At 38.6% G+C, this 15430-nt stretch overlaps 1 protein-coding gene across 15 annotated transcripts in view; it reads right to left on the bottom strand.

The window, feature by feature from the left end:
• Positions 1 to 15430, bottom strand: part of MEIS2 (Meis homeobox 2) — a 171775-nt gene that overhangs the window by 105090 nt on the left and 51255 nt on the right. For all 15 annotated transcript variants that reach the window (XR_013774603.1, XM_079308676.1, XM_079308688.1 and 12 more), the window contains one exon: positions 13415 to 13560. Coding sequence is in view for 14 of the 15 variants with exons in the window: in XM_079308676.1 (XP_079164802.1) it covers positions 13415 to 13560 (146 nt within the window). In the remaining variant the exon portion in view is untranslated. The remainder of the gene's footprint in view (positions 1 to 13414; positions 13561 to 15430) is intronic.

The following is a 15430-nucleotide window of genomic DNA, read 5'->3' as shown; positions in this document are numbered from 1 at the left end:
TAACCCTATGCTGTGCCAGACAGAAAAAAATACCCAAAAGGAGAAAAATACTAACAAAACTAAGCAGTGGTGTTCTGAAAAGTGACTGACTAACTGAACAGATTTATGTCCCTGTGTGTCTGAATTGCATTTGATTCTCTGCTGACAAAAGAATGCCATTGACTTCAATCCATAATAGAAGTTTGTGATATTTTTCTTCATAAAGCCAGTCTTGCTATAGGCAAGAAAACGGGACTTTTTTCTGGCCAATCCATCGTCTATTTATTCTTGTAATTGCATTTCTTTGCCATTGTAATTGCAACATTACTGTTATCATATAATCCTTGTTACTGCCAATAAATGAGCCAGAAAGAATCTGACTTGGATCTAAGATCCAAGGCTAAATTTCTAATTCTGGCAATGAGGTAGGAAAAATAATAATAATAATTTAAAAAAAGCTAAAAAAAAAACCCCAAACATTTTTCTGCCATGAAAATGGTGTTCATTTGATCTGGAAGGCATTGAGATGAACATAGAACCCCACTGTTACATTATTATAATGTTCAAGAGTAAAATTTCATTTTAAATTCAAAATACAATATCTTTCTTCCTGATACTTTTGAGGAAAGCTGTGAGTGAAATTCAGCAGTTGAAGACAGCAGCCACTCAGTCAATATTTTCTTGAGGTCATTCTGCATCTCTGAGGGCCCAAGCTTTATTTTTAAATCATGGCATCAAATTGCCATAAATGTCTGTAAGCAAAAAGCAGGTGAAAAAAACTATGGTTTTCACCCATTTTGGCATTCAAACTTCTGTAAATCCATAATCAAGTCCATTTTATATTAAATTTGCATTGGACCCATGACCTTAAAAATCAACATTTGTATTTTGAATGCTCAAACAATTTTTGGTGTTTTGGATTGCTGTTTCATAGAGCAAATGTTGGAGCAGATGTCAGATATATTGGGGAAGACTAAGCTGGGTAGGGGTTGACTTCAGACCTGTACCTTACTCATATATTGCTGAAACATCACAAGTTCTGAATGAAGAACACTGTATGTATTGTGACAGTCTCTGCCTCTGAAATTGAGGTGTTTTTACGAGTTACTCAATACAAAGTTGCTTTCTTTGTCAGTTTGACAGAGCCCAAGCCTGGCTGACCTTCAGCATCCACTCCCAGTGCCTGAAGGCACAGCAATTAAATATTTCTCTTAAGCTTAGTTCTTCAATTTGTGTCTCAAGCCCATTTCTAGTTTGATTTTGTAAGTTAATTTTGCAATAATTTTTCCACTGACAGATAAATGAAACGTCATTACAAATGTTGAAACAAATACAACATAAACTTAAACCTGAAGGAAGCCAAATTTGGGAAGGTTTCCTTCTGAAAACAGCTCTAATTTCAAGATACTTTTCAGTTTTTAATCATTAATAAGAAAACATGAAAATATGAGGAAACCTCCAGGCAACACTACTTTAGTGTAAGCTCAGGAATGCAAGATGCTTCTCAGCAGTATTCCTTCAAATGTTTTTTTGGAGTCTAGTTTTAAAATTGCTAAGCAAAGGCGCTTCCCCAGATTGTTCTACAGTCTAAATGACTGGGGTTTGGCTGCTGAATTCCATTATTCCTGCAAGGTGTTTTGTTCCTCTTCAGTAATTTCTCCTCTTACCTCTTTGCAGCCTGTGCTTATTCACTGCTTCAGTATACACATTCTCTGTCTAGGGCTAGATCTTGTATTTTTGGGATGGATGAAAAGAGCACTGGAAATAACAATACAGCTCTCGTTTCTCTCATCTTTTTCAGCCTCTGCTCCCCTTTTTGGGGAATAAGGGCCCTGATAGTCCAGGCTCTCCAAACATCCTTCTGTATCTTTCTCAGACTCTCACCAGACTGGCCTCAGGCTAGTTTCATAATCCTCAAGAAAAAAAGCCAGTCCCAATGTTCAGCATGAGATCATAACACGGTGATCTCACTCTGAACACTACCTTTCACTACAGCAGCTCTATTGACTTCTTTGCTTAGAACAGTTTGAATTTCCCACCAGCTCTGTTGTGTGATATTTGGCCTCTTTTAGGCAAGATACTTTTTCATGGAGTGAGCCTAAAGGATACTGAGTAGAAAGCTCATGAGTCCCCAGGTCTTGTTTTAAAGAGTTTTCAGTCTCAGCAAGAAGTTTGCTGCAGAGATTGTTTGGGATGCAGTAGAGGATGTTAGAGCACTGCTGAATTGGAGAGTGCAATATTTTATCTTTTCAGCTGGGGCTTCAGACCCCAGGAGCCAAACTCACGATAGTTTCACAGCTCTATGGTTACATTTATTTGTACCCAATCTAGAAAAGCACCATAGTCCTGTTCATTTGTAGACATTTTATTCTCCTGCTACACATATTGTTTTGCACTGGCTCCTTTGAAAGCATTATTGCCTTCTAAATGGACAACTTTTGGGAAATAAAAGGGAGAGAAAATGGCAAGAGCCCTTTTTCCAGAAGGTTGGTTGCATCCAAGAGCATTGTGGGATGTAAGGTCATAAAAGCAAGGACAGCTAAGATTAATTATAGCAGTAAATTGTCTACAAATGTTTTGGTTGGATATGCACTAAGTAGTGGGGTTTTTGGTCTGAGAAGTGTTTGCTTGCATGGCCACCATAAAACAAGTGCATAGGCTGTAGGCTGTTTAAACTTGATGTGTAAGTGGGTATATTATGTGAAACAACTTGGAGTTCTTAGGATTACTCTAAAACTCTGTAGTTCATCCCATCATCCACACAGAAGTCCATAGCAACTCAAGAAGCACCTCTCTTTGGTAAGAGATGTTAGATCATGCAGTAAATGTCCCTGTGTAACTGGAAGAAACTGAAAACAAGACCAAGTAACACAACTCTTTGATAAGTCCACAAAAAATTAAAGAAGATGGAAGGGAGAAGTGAATAAAATTATTTTCCCTCCTTTTTTTGTTCACAATAATTAACACATTTCTCTTTAATTTCCTACTTTATATCTGAAAGAGAAAACCAGAATATCCCTTTATAGTTGAAACTAAAACACTCTTTAAACATTTAGATTTTGAACTCATCCCTCAAATTAGCCAACTTTCTTTGCAATTAATATGAGCCACCATTCCTATGCAACATTCTTTGCTGACTCCACTCCCTCAAAAATACACACATCACTTTTCTGACTGCATAACATTCCTTATTCCTGTTGTTATCACACATACTATGATCTTTCTCCCTATTCACACTCCATAATCCTGAATAGCCCATTTGTGGACTATCCAAACATCTGCCAGCTGTCTGCATATGGTCCTCAGCAGGCAGGGACCTTTCCAATATGAAATGGGGACTGTACAATACCCCTTCAGCCCCTTCTCTTCACTCTAAGTCATCCTCCTGTTTCCTGTTTGTTCATTCAAGCATGAGTGGGATGCACAAGTGGGAAGCACCTGGCTGAGTCAAAAGAGGCAGCAGAAAGGATCAGAACTGGCTGGAAAGCTGCCAAAGTCCAATTTCACATCAGGAGACTCCCAGATCGTTGAGGAGGGGAATACCCACTAGTAACTTCTTGAAGTACAAAGAGGTATTGGTTAACACCATTACATTCCCTTTACTCTCACTATTGCCTCTCAGCCAGCAGTTGATGCCCAAAGCTTCTTCTCTTGGTGCTTTCTGGGAAAGATATTTGATAGCATTTACACACAGCAACCACCACATCAGGTCACCAGCAAGGAAAGACCTGACAAAATTAAGGCAAGACCAAGACACTTGCACTAATGTAGCTTGCAGAAATCATATGCTGTCATCTTCAGTGTAGACTAGCAAAAACATAACTCTCATAATTATATATTAAATACTCCCTCATAAAGAGAAAATTGTCCTGAACTTTCAGTCTACAGAGGTTCAGGTATTTGTACAAGCATTGCATGACTGCCATGCTCTTTCAACAGCAGGATAAAACCACAACAGAAGTGTAATTTTCTGTAATTCAGCTGGTGCAAAGTACAAGACACAGGCTTTATGCAGTGTTTTTCATCTGTATTTATTCTATTTAAATAGGGAAACTGAGGCACACTATGTCTTGTCGCGGTCACAGCTAGAAAGAGAAGTGAAAACTCCACATGTCTACCAGAGTTCCCTTGTGCTACACCATCCTGGGGACAGTAGCAAAGCTGGGTCACAAGAGAATGTGGCAAACAGTTGAGCACTCAAGACATTTGTCTTTCTATCATAAAATGGGGCATCGTTGAAAGAGTTGTTAAGTGTAATTCCTGAATAAAATGGCTAGAGAGTTTAACACTTACTAAGTGTTTTTCTGCTGTCTCCCATTATGATTTCACTACGTCTTTTCTGGCTTTTTCAAAGGGATCAGAGTTCCACTGGAATTAATGGAAGGAGGACTGAGAGATACAGACTGTTAGTCACTAATTTGTGAATTATCTGCAAAATATTTGAACACAAAGAATCAAACTCTATTTTTTTAACTTTCCTGGGAGGAAGAATAACTGGTTTTTATAACTAACCATAGAGGTGTACAGCATATCAAATAACAACGTAGCTTACATAATCTTTGAAGTTTTTTTCAATTGACATAACAAGCTTAAAGTAATCTAGAATAGGCCATGATCTCAGGAAAATCTATTTCTTTCACAAATTTAGTATATGTTAAGATAATGAACAGGAGTTTTCCCATTGCTGTCTGATTTAGTCAGATAGTATTTCTACAGTATATCCACTTCAGAATATCAAGTTCCCACTTTGAAATTACCAAATAAGAGCTTGATCCTGATGACATTCAAATTTCTACAACACAAAAAATTGCTGTGTGTAGATTTTTTTAAACACTAAGTCAAAATATTTGCTGCTGTTTACTGAGCTACTCAGATTTATTATCCTGAGATTGTAAGAGCAAGTCATGAGATGTTAAACATTTTATGGACATTAATAGTCAACTGCTAAAAATAAAATACATATTTTGAAATTCTATCATAAAAAGGCAAAATCAAGATTTAAAAAAGTCTTTATGGGCTATCACCCAGTATTAGACAAAACAACTGAAATTTGTTTTGGCAGATCTGGGGCTAGAAGTTAAAATAAAAACTAATAAATGTAAAAGCATGAAAACTGCATTCCCATTATGCTTAAAGATAACTGTAAATCTTTAAAGATGCCAATGATTGCTTCAGAAAAAACAAATTCTGCCAATCAACTCTAAAATAGGTAATGCATGGTTTTCTAGGTACCATAACTCAAGGCAAACTCCACAAAAACAGAAGTAATATTGTCTGCCACAAACTACTCTCTTCACTAGGCAGCAATAAGAATTGACATATCCATTTCTTTGCAGTTGTGGAACTGCTGGCAGAAACACTTTTTTTTTTCAACAACATAACTCTTAATTTTACTGAAAACTTGCTTGAAACCAATTGTCCTGTTCATGGATCTTGAAAAGAAAGTTTTAAACATATCCTGAGGCAAAACAGGTAGTATCACTGAACAAACAACAACAATTGTATTTTCCCCAAAATTACAGAGAAAGGGAGGAACTGTGAGTTTTCTGATGACAACAGCTTTAGGTAGTGGAAGCTGAAGACACTCTAAAGAATTCTCTCCTCTAATTCACTGTGATCTTGAGCTTCAAAAGCTACAGTTCAAACCATTTATTAGGTAGCAATGATTTTGGAGTTTAAAAAGTGTTTCAACACTTTACATACACATATGCTCTGGTAAAACTACCTTTTGCCTTGCAAGCCTTGAAGCCACAACTCCATATAAACGAATTCTTGTCACTGTCATTTCCTTGTTTCAATTACTTTAAGGAATGCATTAACTGGACTTTAGTGTTCCCTCTTCTTTTCTTTTCACTTACTTCCTATACTGCAAAGCTTTGTAATCTGACAATAACAACCAAAGAAAAACAGTGGTTGATCCTATCTTTCACTAGGACACATTCAGCTTGCTCAGTCAAGGCTCTTTAATCAAGCCTCAGTTAAAACCATGTACATGTTTTTCCTCAGGAATCTCCTGTTTGAAAATGGCAGGTAAAATCTTAAATTGGGAAGTAACATCTAGCCACGTTATCTGATGGTTTGGCATCTGCTGACCTCATATGTCACATGAGTGAAATTCACCTTGCTGCAGTCCTGACACATTGTGCTGCCTGTTGATGAGGAGGTGGCAAAACCAGGCAGGCTGGTATAAAAATAAAAACAAGGGGAGGAAAAGGTAAAGCATAACTAGCTAATATCAGACAGAGTACTGTGAAAAACTCTTACAGCAGGCCTAGAAGAGGCCCATGAGGTAGACTTGACAGCTTAAATTATCCTAGCAGCACCAAAAAAGATTTTGCTGCAGCCCTGCCATGGATTTGGGGACAGAAAGGGGATGAAAGGGATAGGAGAGCTGCAGGGTGGTGTGATTCATTTATTTGTCCCTTGCAGGATTCACAATTTGGGGATTCTTTGGGGGGTGGGGAGGGTGTGTATGTGTGTGTGTGAATTTCACCCTATATATAACTTGGAATCCTATTAGAAAACAACTCAGTGACACTGCAAATCCACTATTTCTCAGCATGCTATTTTTGAAGCTGAAACACACAACATATTTTGATCTCCAAAGAAGCACAATAAAGATCCCCTCTTCAAAATAAAATGAGGAGGAAAAAAAAAAAAAAAAAACAAAACACCCTCAACCAATTGCACATGTAATAATTTCCAGGCTGGCTTCCTGTGATTGTATCCGATTATTTAAATTTTGGACTGTCTCTTTAATTTGAGGAGCAGGGAGAGAGGCGACAGATGGCAGACAGAATTGACTTATGTCCTCTATTCTTCTACAGAAGAAGGGGGAGTGCAGAAAGTTTGATCGAGGCAAAAGCTACAGTACATAGGCCTGGCTATAACTATCTAATAGGTCCTTTGACGGATCGGTTCGGAATATTTAGGTTTTTTTCTCCCCCAGACAGGCTTTGTAACAAACCCACGGTCCTGGGGGTTGCCATGGGTGACGAGAGAGCTGACATCCAGTCCCAACTACAAATAAGCACATGACAAATGGGCCCAGAGCCCTCCGACAGCCCTGAACCTTGGTGACCCCCTAAAAAACCCAGCCTGCCCATACCCCATGCCCCCCCAAAAAACCATTACTGAGTATATTTTTTAAAACCGAAAGCTTGCACTTAATTGGAAACACTGCCGTGTAACCGAAATGCTTAGGACAGCATGTACAAGTAAAAATAAATCATGCAGCATTGTTATTTAATGCGCTGTGACATCATTTCCTGAAATTAAACAGAGATGACACAGATTCAGACAGTCCCTGCTAAGGTTCAGTTCAAACAATTCACAGATGTTTTCCTCTAGCCAGCAGAAAACAATGCAAGACTTAAAGCACTCCTCTCCTCTGCCCCTCTCCATCTTCCACTCCCTCTCCTCAGCCTTTTCACTGGTACAAGGAGGTATGGCAGTTTTATAATACATGCTCCCGCAAAAATATTCTTTTTTTAATTTAATTACTCAGGCTGTTGTACTAAATAGATGGATCATTGTGTCACAAAAGCATCAATTTTTCAGAAGAAATAACAGATGTCTATGTAACAATGATTAGATTAACCACTCCCAGACAAAGCTAGCTTTTGAGGCCCACACACCCCATGACCCTGGGTTCCCTCTTCTGTAGGGGGTGGATGTAGAAATGTCAGATCTAATCTCAGATTCCATTTTTAAAACAAACAAAGCCCCACCCCCATCCCATTTCAGCTCTTTTCTTTTAAGATTGTGGTGTTTAAAAGGTATGTGAATGTTTGGTCTCTTGCTAAATCTTCAGGATGGATTTCATGGAGGACTAGGAGCACTCAGAGGATGAAACCTTTCAGCCTGGGATAGAGAAGTGTCATTTTGAGCAAGATTTCCAGGTTTATTCTGCCCGGGCTGGTGACACGGTAGTGCAGGCAGGCAGGACAGGAGCGGGATGCTGATGACACTAGGCAGGGCTGCAATACCAGCAGCAATAACTACAAATGTTAATGGCCACCACCAGCCCTTCTGGTGAGACACCAGAGCAACTCTGGGGTACAAAGAGGCACAACTCTGTCATCCTGAGGACTGCAAGACTGCAGGTCATGGGAGTTTACCATTCGGGCACTGATTTTTCTTTAGCACTAGGGGGGTGAAGTCATTTAACCTCTCCTCACAAAAGTTTATCCAGCTGAAAAATGAGCACAATATTATTTTGTAGGACATGCTTCCAACCGGGTGGTGTTTGTACAGAGTGGTCTGTTCTACACCAGCAGGCAACTTATTACCTTGCTGAAAACAGCACACAGCCAGCCCTGCCTAAAAGCAAACCTGGAATAAAACTGTAGCTGAGGCTCCTCCAGCTCTCTGACCCCGAGGTGTGCCCTGAGGTGGAAATGGCAGCCACGCAAACACACGTGCAGGAAGTTTTACAGGAGAATCAGAGGACATTGTCCATCTCCTCTGTGTACCCAATGCACTCCAACATACACACCAAAATTCACTAGGATGATGGCACATTCCTGTATTATCTGGAGTTTCCCAGCCTCCTTCTCACCATTTTATCTGGACAGGGGTCTGTTGTATTTTTGGGTTTGGTCTTGGTTTTTTAAAGTAGAGCAAAACCAACAATGTGAAGAACGCTTCTCCCAGTTCACATCCCTGAGAAAAGTTGTTCTTCTACAGTTTGATATGAAAGTAAGTTGCTCACAAATCTATTGTTGGAGTGCAATGGCCAGCTAAGTTTGTAACCTTCCTTTAAGGGATTATTACTAAAGTAAAATATGGAAGGATATATTTATGAAAGTGAGTTGGATTCAACTTTTTTCAACACTTGCTCCAAAATTGGTTTTGGTTGATGATATCTCTAGAATCAAATCTAATGAATAAATAAAATAGCTGCCCTGTATAAAAGGCTTGATAAGTCATTCATCAAAATACACAAGATACACATTTTATTCTCAGATACACCCACATATATACAAAAAAAACCCAAAACAAACAAACAAACAAAAAAAAACACCAAAAAAAAACCCCCACAAAAAACTGTTTCATTAAGACTATTCATATTATCCAATCTGGACACCTGAATATGACAAGTTAAGAAAATTAATTCAAGTAAGCTCTAAAGTGTGGCTGGTTCATTTTGCCACCTTCCAGAAGAACTTAACTGTAGCCTGACAATGAAACAGATAAAATCAAGATATATTTTACAATAGACTGTGCAAAGAGCAATATTTTCAGCTAGAAGATTGTGGAAATCAGGCTAAAATGACGTTGTTCAATGTTAGAAGACAGAACTTCAGCTAGCAAGAAAAAAAGAGCAGAAAAACCAGCTCAACTCCTCTGACTTCAGGGGAGATATCCCAAATACTATGAGATGGAAATTTGGCATTTTAATTAAAAAAGCTTTAGTTTGCAGGCTACCATTGCTAAATCTGTCTTCTTAAAGACTGTAACAAAAGAAACAACCAAAATAGAATTTTAACAAAGGGCATCACTCCAGGTGAAGTGTCAAAGCATAAGTGGGACTCTGTTCTACCAGCTCAGTAAAAAAAGGTGAAAAAATTTCGAATATAGCAAAAATGTAGTCTTTGGCATACTGCTGCAGAAATGGATGAACTACCAGAGGTACAAGTCTGTAGAGTGGTATAATTACTTCCTTTATAACTTTCTTCTCTTCTGATTATGTATGTATATTTTAAAGGTCCTCCATCCTTCAAAAGGGATGGGAGGAGGGGGGCCAGCTCTATAGTTGCTGGTAAGAAATCCTAATCTCAGCATTGGTGTAAGTTGGAGGTGTCTATACATTTGAGCACTTCCTGTTTTCACTTCGTGATCAAATATGTTCTTTGCAGGGCAAATAGGGGAGCACTTGAGGGAGGAAAGCAGTGATGTCTGAGAGGCTAATTGAGTGTACTAAGAACTCCTTAGCATAGAGGAAAAGGAGTCTTCCAAAGCTATGAATAAACTCTCAGCTTGGGTCAGATTTCTTGCTGTTTCTTTTCTTTAGCCACCTTTGAACTCAACTAAAAACAGTCTTAATGTCAGGTTTACCTTTCTGATGTCATAATCTTTATGTACTATTGAAAAGATTATACTACCAGACTAGGATTTCCTCTACTTTCTTAAACACTGGATGTTATCCAGAAAAAGCATACACATTTCCAACCAATTCTTCCTCAGATCTTTTATCTTCCAGTACTGTTGTAATTCCAAAGACAGAGCTCAGTAAGTGAACAAGAACATGACAGAAGCTCCTATTTCTTGCATTTGATTTCCAACAATAAAAACATGCATGTATATCCCATTTCAAATATAATTAAAGTTACTACAAAATGGAAGCTGTGATAAGGGTTAGAAATTGTTTTGAAAGACACAGCCTGTCAGACACATTCACTCTACATCAGAGTTCAAGTGCCTGTCTCTTCAAAAAAGCCACTCAGGCCATTCAATTTTTAAAATTGGCTGCCTTAAGAGTTTGCAAACTGATTGAATAAAAGAAAAAAAATAGCATTTTATTTAAAATCATAGGTAAATACAATTTACAGATCTGAGTTACTCTCTTGGAATTCGACAGTCTAAAGGACTTCTACATTTAATCCATGCCAGAAGAGATGGACTGCCACTGCCTCTCCTTCCAGGGAAATCAGAGGTTAATGATTTTTGTCATATTGAGACTAACAGCTAACAATTGCTACAGTTGGCCTTTAGTATTTTATTTGTCCTTTTGAGGTATTCAGAATAGGTGACAATGGCTTGCAGTTGAGAACATATGTAGAGAGACCCCTGTGGCTTATGGAAAAGTTGCTCCATGCTGGTTGGGTGTTTGAAAAAAAAAATACAACCAGAGCTCTTTTATGTTCCTCTCCTTAATGAATGCATGAATGTCAAAATGTACCAATGGCCCATTCAGGGGGCAAAGCCTAAGCAGCTCCTTCTTTAAGAACACATCCTGAGACGTAAAATACATTTGCTTAACAAATTAAAATAATGAGATAATTCAATTAGTTTCTTTAAAAAAAAGAGAGAGAGAGAGAGAGAAAGAAAAAAGGGTACATCAGGGGATTATTGTAATACAAGAACAGGTCATACAGCACAAAAGAGGAACAAACCAATTTGAAATAAGGTTAGAGTAGTAATGAAGGAATGTACATTGAATTATGGACTGCCAAAGATATTTACTTGAAACAATAAAATTGTACATCACAGATTCCTCCGTTCTGGCTCAGCCAGAGTTACATTTTGAATGGACAAGCTAATTTGAGAAAAAGTGTGAGATCTTTAAAAGAAAGGAGTTTTCTTCCTTCCCTGCATGTGTTTATGGCAAGAATCTTTCTGAATTTACATTGCGCTGGTCAGGGGTCTCCATTATCAGTTTGCAGGTCTGAGAATTACAGCGCAGTAAATCTTTCAACACCTGCAAACTCATTAAAGCCTGGATGGTAAAAAGGTTTGGGGCTTTTTTGCGTTCATTTAATCTGATTTTTGTGAGGCCATCCTCACCAGTGATGGCAAATTTCCTTAATTCATGCAGGATGGAGAGGATCAGGAGAGAGAGGATAGAAACAAGGAAAAGGGATTTCAAAAAGCCAGAAGGACTTTCCTCAAGAGAAGCAAGAGGCAGTTGACTGTTTAATAAGCAAGTGTCAAATGCTTTCAAGGAGCACATAAGAAAGAAAGGCGTGAAGGAAAAAAAAACTAGGTATCACAAATTTCATTAGAGGAAATGGAGTTAACGTGGAGATGTCTACAAACCAAACTTGTTTATTTGTGGCTGGCCCTGCTTTTTGCTGTCTGCCTGTACTACTTGTCTAAAGATACCCTACAGCTAAACGAAAAACCCTCCACTCGCACTCACTCGACTTCCAAATTAAAAACATTTTACAGGTTAGTAAATCTCCAGCTGAGGTGATGTAGCAAAGAACAGCTGTGAAGTAATTTTGATAATGATGAGAATAATAAGCACATGGCAAGGTTCAGGGCTTTGCTGTTGCAGCTTCAGTGCTCCTGAATAGATAAAAGTGATTAAATACTCCTGATTATCCCTGACCAATATGTAATGGATTTACAGCCCTTTCAATTAGTCAGTATTTGCTTAGGACTCATTATTTTGTCTTTGGTTAAGTAATCAGCCCAGAGACTCATGTTCTGTCTAATTCCTCTGAGCCAAGTGGGTACAGGGCACCTGACCTTTGAAATGGCCATAGCTGAGAGGCAGGAATAACCACTACTCCAGCAGAGACACTGGCTATTCCAGCTAATCCTGACCCCACAGGCCAGATCAATGCACCTTAGTTTGCTACTAATGTCCTTACATCAAAATGATGGTTTAGAAATGTGAATCTATCGCTCCCCCCTTTAGCTGTGCTGCTGGCAGAGCAGTTCGATAGTCTCCACCATAAATAAATCGGGTCCCGGAATCATTACACTGTAACCAACAGCAGGAAATTTATAAAACCATGGAAATTTATAAAACTTTGTTAGAGGTAGTTAATAGCAGTTAGCATTTCAATCCTTAGCAAGTGAGAAACAAGTGAGAAAGAAGAAAATCAATTGATGACTTTACCAGTTTCCATTATTTCCCACATGAAGTAAACTAGGTTTACTAGGTTTTATATGGAACTGTGTTTTGATGCCTAAGTGATGCTATAGTCAACAGAACACCAACACAAAACCAACAGCAAGCAGACAAATAAAAGCCCAAGGAAGGCTCTGCTACTTCACATGCTTAATCTCTCTCCCTCCAAATGTGAATATTGCTGGATTTTAATATTAATGGACTTGAAGAGAAGCAAAAAAGGTGCTTATTCTCTCTGTTACACAACTGAAAAATTAGGGAATCTATAAGACTTATTTCCTCACAGAAAAAAGCAACAATGACAAAGTTGCAAGCTGCTGCTTTGGCTTCTCTAACATCCACAGTGTATGTCAGCAAATGCACACAGGCCAGGGCTCTCTCTTTCACCACATGCATAAGAAGTTTGTGCAAACAGAAGCCAGCAATAAAGAATCCAGAAGGAAGAGCTTTATATGTGCTAAAGCAAGAATCCCCCTTTTTCTGTCCTTAGAAAGATTTTGAATAGTTCCAAGCCAAAAAAGGTGACTTCATATACAGGTGGTGTTCCATGCTAAGGTGTTGTACGCTCTCTCTTTCTCTCTATAGGATGTGTGTATACATATATATACACACACACATAGAGAGAGGTAAATAGATAGATAGAATTGAGATTGAGATTGAGATTTGTTGAGATTTGTCATGATTCCAAGACCCAAGAAAAAAAATCTAATTTAAAAACAAAAAAAAAAACCAACAAAGCTTGAGACCTAATAATGGTCAAAAAATTATGGGGACAATTGATTTCTAATAATGATGAACAAACCTCATTAGGCACATGAATAGAAATGTATTTTGGTTTTGGGCACCACTTACTGTGAGATGCTGGAAAAGCCACGCTCTCATGATATTTGTTGCTACTTTGGGGAAAATGCCTCTTTTCTTCTGACGCTTTTTGTCCTTGTCTGGGTCATCATCATCCCCTGTACCAGGTGAGGCTACACTGTTGTCTAAACCATCACCTACAACAAAGAGAAAAACAGGAAGGAGGAGATGTTCAATAAACCAAATACAGAAGCCAAAAAATATCATTAATTGCCAAGACATGACCACAGTTTGGGGGTTTTTATCTGTTAGATCAGGCACATACCGTTTCTCATTATATAAGAATGCTGATACAAATATGTAAAAATTAGAAAACCGTGTCTCTCCAAATACTAATTTTGTGTTTCACACATGCATATATCATTAATTCAATTATAATTGTGTGCTTGACATAGTGCAGTAGCTCTTTTTCAATTATGGGATTCAATGTGGGAAAACCTGCCACAAGAAAACCCATTTACTGTAAATGCATCCCTACAACCATTCTGAATATGTACGTATAAGTAATCAAGTTAAATGTTCTGTAGTCTATATATTCGAGGCCCTCTGCAGAGGTGGCAGTAACCATGTCACTGTTCAGTGCACATAACACACTGTCAGATGAGCCCCTCCCTGAAACCATCACCTCCCTGCACACACACACACGCACCCACAAACACGTACACCTAGTGTGACCCTGCACACAGCATTTGCATGACATGAAAACTTCTACATCTCTGCATCAGTGATTATTATCATTAAAAAAAAAAGATGCACATCAAGGTAGAGCTCTCACTTAATCAGAACTTTCCATCAACATCCTTCTCTTCTGTGCTTTTCCCTGGCATTAATTGTGCATTAGCAAAAATCATTTACTTTTAACAGTCATAGTTATTTTTTCTTGCCCTCCAGCAAAAATGCCTTGAAAGCCTGCCTGGAGGGCATCTAAATTATGTATCTGAAAAACTCTTCTGGCAAGGCATTGCAGGACCCCTACTTTCTTAAAATTCATACGAGCACGTCTTCCTGTTTTTGGGAAGGCATCAATCAAGAGCAGCAATATATGCCATATTCCTACATTAATATTTGAACTAATAACTTTAAAAAAAGGAAAGAAACAAGATCCGACTTGTGGCATAATCAAATGCAAAATAAATGAAGAATACTGGGACAGCACTGAGACTTTATAGATTGCTGTGTTTTCCTTACACATCATTAGCCCGGAGCCACACGAAAGAGGAAAACAGAGAAGTGGAGAGTTTATGCTCCCTGCTGGTGTTTAAGAAGCCGAGGTCCTGGAAGGACATCTGGGAATTGTGCTGAGACGGTGGTTTTTGTAATTTAAGAATAGACATTCATTAGCAGTAAATGCCATAAATCCCATGCTAAGTAAAAACCTTGTCCAAGAAAGCCTAAAACAATAAACTCTGTGCTCAATGTAGCCTGAGCTAGACGCTCCATAGCTTCCTGAGGAATGCTATAGATTCACGAGCTAATTCCTATAGCCTCGTCTAGATCTGTAGTGCTACTAAACGAAATACATTGCTGCTACATACAGTCCATTTGCTTCAAAACTTCCATTTCAGCTCCATCTTCCCTCCCATGCCAGATCACCCTTCTTGTACTGCATCCCCTCTGAAAAACCTACCCTTTTGGACTGGAGAGACAGAAAAAGCCACAGCAAAGAGCTGGCAGATTAATTTTATTGACATTTCCATTTTCACTGCAATGTGATACCCTCCATCACATGGAAGAGATGACCCTCACTATTTACAGACTGACAGGCCACTTCATTACAACCACCCTGCCCCAAGGCAGAGCAGCTCCTTTCCATCTGCCCAAACACCAGAGCAAGACCCTGAAGTCGCTGCTCTCTTTCCCTTTTTCTTTTTTTTTTTTCCCTATTAACGATAGAGAAAGGAGAGTCAAATCACAGTAAACTAGTCAAAGAGATTATGGAAGCACTAAACACTGTAACCAACTGTTTGCTTTTGCAATATATTGGTTATTTAGAAAGCACTCCTTTCT

Source organism: Erithacus rubecula, assembly GCF_903797595.1.
Source record: "Erithacus rubecula genome assembly, chromosome: 6".
Lineage (NCBI taxonomy): Eukaryota > Metazoa > Chordata > Aves > Passeriformes > Muscicapidae > Erithacus > Erithacus rubecula.
The sequence above is the reverse complement of the archived record's forward strand: the minus strand, read 5'-3'. Positions and strand labels throughout refer to the sequence as shown.